Raw genomic sequence first — 8,649 nt, forward strand, 5'->3', positions numbered from 1 at the left:
CATAAGACCTTGTAAATCAATAGTGAGGACGCCGCCAATCGAACCGCGCCTAAATTGTCGGACACTGTATAAGCTCTTCTCCCCGAATTCTGAAGACGCCCACTTAGGAGAGAAGGCGCCTGGATTTCAAGGAACTTGCTTCCAGCTGTCTGTAGCTCTGAGCAAACATTCAAGGCAACAGAAAACAGGAGCCGTAAAATTTGCCTCTTGCGGAACCCACGGCTTGCAAGCGCGCATATGCTTTACGTTTTTATGTCCCATTTTAAATATATAGACAAGCAAGTTAGGATTCCAGAATGACCAGGGCAATTTTGATCCCAGAACTATGCAACAAGATTCCTCTAAGGGTGGATGAAAAACAATGAAACATTAAAGATGGCTTTTCCTTCGGTGTGTAGTAACTTGTGTTTATTACATTGTAAATTCCCTCACGCCTCTTTTCGGGTGTCTCCAAAGGCACTTCTAATGAATTTTTGGTAGTATGCAAATACTGTATGATTCATCATCATCAAGAACAAAAGCTTCAGGCGGTGGTCGGCCCTCATATGCGGCATGAAGTCTTAAAATAGAATATATAATAGTGATCTTATAGAATAGGCAATTATCTGACATATGTAAAAGTCCCCTCCAAAAAGCAGACTATGCTATGTATGTATGAGCATAGGTGAGAACACACAAACATGTTTCACATACGTATGTATATTTCGATAAAAATACAATACTACTACTATATTATACAGATTAGAGAGAACTATTTTTTTCACCTCTGTTTTATATCTTCAACTCGGAGACGAGTGGATCCCACAGCAAATGAGCCATCGAAGTCACTGAAAATTTATTTTACATTCGGATCGATTCTAGGCGATTTTCGTCTTCTTGGATGCCTTTTCGCTTCTTCCCCACCCCTTGCCCCTTAAAGCAGCTCTGAACTACTGAATGTCAGACGAGGAAAGCAAGGTCGCAGAGTAAAGGCCCTAAGACACCTTCTTTTTAAGGAACAGAAAGGAAAATTAATTGCACACGGTGTATTCTCCTCCTCCTCCCGCCCTTAGTAAATCAGGAAAAGAACGAGGCGGCTAACGCACGGTTCTTAAAATCATCGGCTCCTGCGGCAGTGAGTTTTTAACTTCTCGGGGGAAACAAAGCAGCAATAGCAACGATAATAATTAAAAATATATATTATTCAAAACAAATTTTAAAGGTGACGAGAGATCAGCGGAGACCCTTGACAGGGCCGTCGCCAGTAAGCAGAAGGCCTAGGAGGGTGGGGGCGGGAGCCTTCGGAGGCCCACGTGGGCGACCCCGCGGGAGTTCTTGCTCCCCCCGTTTTTTTCCCCTGCCTGTTCCCTCCAGGCCACCTTCCTTCCTTCCGTCCTTCGCGCGTATCTCAAGAGGTGTCGCCGCCGCCACCGCCGATACTGCTGCTGGCGGCGGCGCTTTTGACCTTGGCCGCCACCTTCTTCTCCTTCACCCTCCGGTTCTGAAACCAGATGGTGATCTGTCTCTCGGTGAGGCTGGTGGCGACGGATATCTTCTTTCTCTTGTCCTTGGTGATGAATTTGCTGTTGGAGTATTCCTTCTCCAGCTCTTTCAACTGCCCTTTGCTGTACGGGATTCGCTTCTTGCGGCCGCGCCGGAAGGTACAGCCCTCGGCGGGCGGTTGGCTTACAGCGTCTGGCCGGAGGGAAGAGAGAGAGAGAGAGACGGGGGTTAAAGGAGCAGCGAGCGAAGGGGCAAGCGGGCAGCCTGGTCGGGGCAAATGTTCAGCGAAGCGGGCCCCCTCTACGCTCGAGGCCTTCGTTGGCCGCTTCCCTAGGAGCCCGGAGAGAGCAGTGGAGGCTCGGAGTACCTCCCCCCACGCTCACTGCCTTGTCTCCCCCCCCCTCACTTTATCCCCTGCCCCATTTTTGCTCTTGCTTTATTTTCATATTCCTTGTCGGTTCTCCGAAGATCGGGGTTGGGCGTCTGGAATCCCGCTCCCTTTTATGTTAAATCTCCGTCTGATCATCTGCGCAACATGCAGCAAGGCGGATAACGTGACCGAAGAAGGCCTGAGCGTTGGGGAAAACGAGTGTTTCCGCCTTGCTGCTTTGTTTGGAAGGAATTTCTGTGGCTTCCACTCCCTTTCCCGGCCCTGGTCCAGGTAATCAATGGGACTTAAGTTATCCCATCACGTTATTTAAACCCGATCTTTCCGACCTCCTCTGTCCTGAGGTAAGCTAGCACGTGTCCGCGCGTAGGGCTTAATTTATTCTGAAGAACAATAATGGGAGAGAACAAAATCACAGATGAGTCCCGATTAGGCAGTACTACTTGTTGCGGCCTCAAGCCTTTCCACCGCTTTGCGAGCGAACTGATTTGAAATTAAGCTCTGATGTGGAGCCCGATCGGTTTCTGTAGACTTTGCTCCAGGTAGAACTTTTAAGGCAGGATAGGCCTTAGGCCATTACAGTACTCAAGATCACGGCTTTGTGTTTTAGCGACGCTCCTGTGCTCCCAGGGCGTTGGAGTCGTTAATTCATACAAACCTGCAGATACAAGGGATGTGGGCTGTGTATTAACAGTGTGCCTTCCTCGGTGTTTCTGCAAATGCTAGTAATAGCCCACCCGCTCCCCATTTTCTTGTACCGAGTCACTGGAATTTAAACAAGGCTGGCGGTGCGGGCTGCGGTAATGATTGCTGCTCAAGGAAAACAATACTGCCCCTTGGTTCTTCCGAAGAGTGTATTGTAGCAGTGAATGTTACTAAAATTGCTCGCTCTCACTGAAATTCGAGGAAAAAGCCAGATACTCGAACAAGCCAGATCTTGGCCCCAGGCAGCGGATTGCAATGCTGTAACAATTAATGCAAATTCCATAGCCAGAAATGTACAATTTTGCAGTGAACTAAATTAAAAAATAATATAAATGTATATTTCGAAGAATCCTTTGATATTAGGTATTTCAAGGCAAACAAATCAGGACCATCTTAACATTCCATGACAGTTCACACCAACCTACACTTATCAACTATCCAGAATGCATTTTTTTAAAAGTAGGAGAAAGAAAATACATTCAAAATAGGAGTTATTTCTGTCATTTCCAGCTATACAATCCTTTTGAAAAATAAAACTGCTGCGCAAAATCTAAATATCTTCGTGGTGTATGCAATGCGAAAACATTTTACTCAAACTTTATTATTTCTGTTAATTTCAACAAAGAAATGTTATTTCAGATGTCTACCTCCAATCACCATATGGCCATGGTCAGTGCATGAAAAGAATCCATACAGATCTGGCCATTAGTATAAAATTATTCATTCTAGGAATTTAGCTGTAACTTATATAAAGTAAAATAAAATGTGTTATTGCCATTATATGCAATTTAGATCATTGGTTGAATCTTTTAAAACATAGTATTGTCCACTTACTTAATGTGGGCATGATGTACTGTACTTTCAGTGAAAGGCATAAATTCACATACTGAGTTTGGCAATTGAACATCGTTACTCATATTTTTTTACAGTTAAAATTCAGAACTAATGAATGTTCCTAACTTCACTGGTTCTCCTTTAAGCATGGGAACCCACTGGATTTAAAACTGCTTAATGTTGCATAAATATATTGGAAAATGTTTGACTAAAGCCTGTATGATTTATATTTGTATTAAAGGACCACTTTTTTCTAATACATATTCCGCTGTTTCTACTTACTGTCTGGAGTAACGCTCTTTCCTGCAACTACAGAGAGATGCTGGTGGGTATACTTGCACGGTAGTATGTTTAATACTGAAATATTAATGCAGAATATGGATGCTTCTCGGGAGCTACATGTGGTGTGATGTAATGGTAAAAAGCAATGCACGTTTGTACAGTATGAATTGTTGTGTATTACTGAATGTCAGTAGCTTTGAATTTACCCATAATTGTGCAACTGTAATTAACAATAATGAGAGCCAGTTTGGTGTAGTGGTTTAAGGCACCAGGCCAGAAACCAGGCGACCGTGAGTTCTAGTTCTGCCTTAGGCACGAAGCCAGCTGGGTGACCTTGAGCCAGTTGCGCGCTCTCAGTCCTAGGAAGGAGGCAGTGGCAAGCCACTTCTGAAAAACCTTGCAAAGCAAACTGCAGGGACTGGTCCAGGCAGTCACCAGGAATCAGCACTGACTTGAAGGCAAAGTAACAATAATAGTATCAATATTATGTTCTCTTAACTGAATTAGGGGGGGGGGGAAAACCCTCACTGATATTTTCAAACTAAGACTTTGTGGCAGAAGCCAGTATTGGCGTGGGGGAGGGGGGGAGGGTTTCAATTCACCTGAAATCAGCCAGAGGACCTCACAACAGCCAACCAGCCAACCATTTTTCAGGTAAGTAAAGTAACACACTATTTAAGAAGCTTCTTCATTCCTCATAAAATGAATAAGCTGACTCTAAAATTATCTGATTCCACCACTGGACAAATCAATAGGGATAATCTCTTGCAAATGCCCCATTTAGCTGGTCCCATTCTTTTTGATGGAATTTTTTTAATAGGCACTGCCCATTATTTTTTTATTTAATAGGCAATGCCCATTATTAAGGCACACCCTTAATTTTTGCTGAAATAATAGATACAGTAACTATTTTGAAATACCGAATCAAAGTAACATATAATTGAAGGATATCCATATCCTTATAATGAACAGTTTTAAAAGAATTTGATTCTGTGATCTCTGAAACCACTGGGGTGTATGCTATTGGATGTGTAAATCTGTACAACATGTTGTGACCTACAACCATGATATATATTCAGCAATACTGAGTTTAATGTGTGAGATCTGTATAATTTTTCTGTCACAGTATTTTTCTATGCTATCATATCTTGCGCTGTGGCAGCAAGAAACGTAAACTGTATTGGATAAGCTTTATAAAAAATTGTACTTATGTAAGTAAATAAAAGTGAGAGGATGCAATATTAAATGACAATATTAGCATATAGTGTATATTTAAATATTGGCTGGGTAATACACCATGCTGTTCTTGCTACTACTAAAACAAAATTAACATTATGAGATGGCTTGGAACAGATACCCATTAATGAAATACTCCTTTAAGGAATTGTCAGTCTTAATTTAAACCTTTAGAAAGAATTTTCAACACTGAGCTCTGAATAAACAGGGAAATTTCTTTCCTGATACTGCATTTTGGGCAGACTCTTTCAAATGTGTCTGTTGTTAATAATGCAATGAGAGCTCATTTGGTCTAGTGGTTAAGGTGCTGGACTATGAGTGGGGGGACCTGATTTCTGGTCCTGCTGTAGGCCCAGAAGCCAACTGGATGATTTTGAGCTAATCACTTTCTCTCAACCCTAGGAAAAAGGCACTGGCAAACCATTTCCAAAGAAAACTGCATGGATTTGTCCATGTAGTTACCAGGAGTCAAGACTGACTTGGAGCGGGGGGAGGGGGGGGAAGCAACATTAAAAAACATAAAAATAAAGCAACATGGGAAAGAGCATCATTGGATTTGCTGTAACTGGTCAGACCAACATTGAAAATAAACTGATTATCTTTCAAATAAAAATGTTTATTGCGTTATAGGTCAGTTTTTCCCCTTGACCAAAAAAACAAAACAAAACCATATTGGGCTAGAGTTGGTGATAAACTTTTAAGTGTGAGCTGGGGCAAACATATATTCTTATGCATTGACATTATTAGAAAATTAATGCAGAGGTAATTTAAGTAGAAGCATGCAAAATTTAGAGGTATACAGGGTTTTTCACAGGAAGATTTGTATTTCTTGTTCTATTTTGTTTCATTGCCCAGTTAGGCTTGGGAGATTTGTTTCAAGAATAGCCAGCAAAAACAACAAATTAACTTCTAAGCCAACTCTTGCCCAGTGACTGCTGATCAGGGTTGCCTGGAGAAGCACATGTACTCCTTGAGAATTCTCACCAAATTTTACAGGCTTAAACTGCCGGTAATGGCTTGATGCGTTGCAGCCCTAAATTGTGGTGGCCTGGCCTTGAGACAGCACTAAAACTAGCAGGAAGGAGGAGGTCCCACATCCTCTTATGGCCAGGTCAGACAGAATTTTAACTCCCCCAACCTTGGTCACTTATGGACCACAAAGAGAAACGTGGTCTGGGGTGGGGGATGATGTTTAGGGAGGCTGCTGCTCAAATTCTCTCCCCTCATTTTCCTTTTCATAAGAAAAACTTGCAAACTGTCTTTAAAAAAACACCATTTAATCTCTCCTCTTTTTTCTGCCTTGTTTTGATACTCCTCTTAAACATCCAGTCTGGGAGAGAAAGGGAAGGGGGGGGAGGGGTCAGTATATAGGGATAGGGGAAAACATTTTGCATTCACAAAATTGGAGAACTCTGGGGGGCCTAAATGAGAGGATTATTATCTTCAGGATATCGTGCAGAAGAAGGGTGTTGTGGGGGACAGTTTACACAAGGAAAGTCTTGGCTGTTTTTTTAATTATTGGTCTGGGCTGCCTCCTTCCTCATAAATCTCTGCACATTTCAGCAGACTGTGCTGGCAGGGGATGATGGGAGTTGTACTCCAATCAGGCACCAGGATGGGGAAGGCAGTTCTGTGGGCTATTACAGCTCTGTAGCTTTTACAGCCTCTCCTCTGTTGCATCAGGTGGGGGACGTGTGACCAGTAGTGCTTAAACACCCAACAGACCTTGCTGTGCAGGACAGCTCCCCAACTCCTTCCTCTCTTCCTTTCTGGGCCACTGATGGTCGGGGTTGGGACTAAGCCCCTCCTGGTGCAATGAATACCCCACCCTGCATGCCCCTGCCCTACATTTGGGCTGGTCTCTGGGGCAGAGTAATAATATTGAGGCATCCTGCCAAGAATTTTCTGCATCTACTGAAAAAATGTTGAAACTACTCTGTCATACCCATGTTTTGGGAGGAGAAAATGAGCCCTACTTCCAAGAGAGCTGGTTCTTCAGATATAGATGAAAAATCAAGAGAAGCCCAAAGGCATCCAGAGAGAAACCAGTGCATAGAAAATACAGAACACAGTATGTCACTTCCGCAGTAATGCCTCTAGTTTGCAGCTCCTTTACGCAGTCGATTTATTAGGGCTAACTAAATATCAAGGCACCTGCTGAGGTTAACCTGTCTGCAGTTCCTGTTCTCTAGCTGGGAACTTGTTCATGCTAAGGGGAAGGGCACCCTGCACTAGTTCATAGAGGCACTGGGTTCAGTCCTGGACAAATTACTCCCTAACTGTTGCCAGCAACTGAAAAAAAGTATGTTTTTTCCCCCCTTGCCCAATCTGTAGAAAATGACCAAGGGGCAAGTGTGTTACCAAACCAAATTACTTTTTTGCACTTTGCAAAGCTACTTGTCAAGGCAAAAAACACATCCCTGTTCTTCCAAGCAGAATCGGATCCCGCAGCACTTTTCAGACCCACCAGCTCAGTCCCGCCCCCCCAAACCATCCTCCACCCCCAGTTTGGCAGAGACGCGAGAGTGACGGCGTGTTCCTTTGCTCTCCAGGCGCCAAGCTTTACCTGTAAAAGCAGTTTTCCAAAAGGGCCCCGCCGGATTGTGCTCCTTGGGGCAACACACCTGGTTGTTCCAGCCCCCGGCCAAGGCCCAGGAGTCGTGGTAAGGGTCGACGGGCAGGAGGGCTTCATGCCTGGAGTCGCCCGGAGGTGCCCCGAGGGTCTGAACCACAGAAACGTCCAGGTAGCTGGTCATGGACTGGTAAGGTCCGCCGTAGCCCGGATAGAAGGCGAACTCAGCCGGGCGGGTCGGATAGTCCTCCGGGGCGGTGGGTGCGCTGGTGGCAGCCCCGCAGACCTCCAAATACTTCTCGGCTGTGTAGGGTGCCTGGGGCGGGGCCGGGCACGGCTTAAGGGCGCTGCGGGCCACTCGGTAGGAATAGTAGCCGCCGCCGAAACAGCCGTAAGGGAAGGGCGAGGCGCTGCTGGCCGAGGACGCCTGCGAGACGGCCGGACACGGGATGCCCTGCTTGGCCAAGGAGGGCTCCGCGGAGCCGAGGGAAGGCAGGGGCCCATCCAGGGGCGCGTAACCGGAGGGACCGTGCACTGGGGGGCTGGGTCCGCTGCCGGCCCCGGAGAGAGCGGCGTTCCTGCAGGGGCCGCCGGCCGGGAAGGGAGGCAAGTTCAGCAGCCCGTCCAGGCTTTTGCCGGGCCCCTCGTCCAGGCTCCTCCGGACTCCTCCGAAGGCTGCCTCGGGCTCCATCCAGAGTAGACGGTGGCCGGAGGGCACATGGGCGGCTGCTGCTAGCCTTGCTCTGGCCGGGGAATGGAAGCGAGAGGGCCGCGAGGACTGGGAGGCGGGCTAGCCGGAAGGACCGCTTTAAAAGGCGGCTGCAACCGAAGAAGGGTCGCCCGGGCGCCCGACCGCAGCGCTTCTGCCCTCTCCCACCCCCATCCCCCGAAGCGAAGGGCGTGGCTTCCCAGAACAGGCCGCTCATTGGCTGAGGCGCCTTGGCAGAAGATGCGCGGCGTGAGGGGGCAACCATTGCGAAAATGCTTTACTGGCAAGGGGGGAGAAGAGCGGGAAGGGCAGCGCCCTCTGTGACCGACCTCTCTTAGGAAAAGGGGCGGCCTGTGGCGGTGGCGGCGCCTTCCCTTCTGGGGAGGGGAGCGTACGCAAATGCCCTCCCCCCCAGGGAATGGGCACCATGCAATGGGGAGG

At 46.7% G+C, this 8,649-nt stretch overlaps 1 protein-coding gene across 1 annotated transcript; it reads right to left on the reverse strand.

Moving 5' to 3' along the window:
* Positions 1–1,387: 1,387 nt before the first annotated feature.
* On the reverse strand, positions 1,388–8,190 carry HOXB13 (homeobox B13). The gene is made up of 2 exons (XM_063302069.1): positions 7,494–8,190; positions 1,388–1,674 (listed from the first exon to the last, which is right to left on the reverse strand). The coding sequence occupies exons 1-2, from the start codon at positions 8,188–8,190 to the stop codon at positions 1,388–1,390; spliced, it is 984 nt and encodes a 327-aa protein (XP_063158139.1).
* Between the last annotated feature and the right edge of the window lie 459 nt (positions 8,191–8,649).

This window comes from Candoia aspera, chromosome 4 (assembly GCF_035149785.1).
Source record: "Candoia aspera isolate rCanAsp1 chromosome 4, rCanAsp1.hap2, whole genome shotgun sequence".
NCBI lineage: Eukaryota > Metazoa > Chordata > Lepidosauria > Squamata > Boidae > Candoia > Candoia aspera.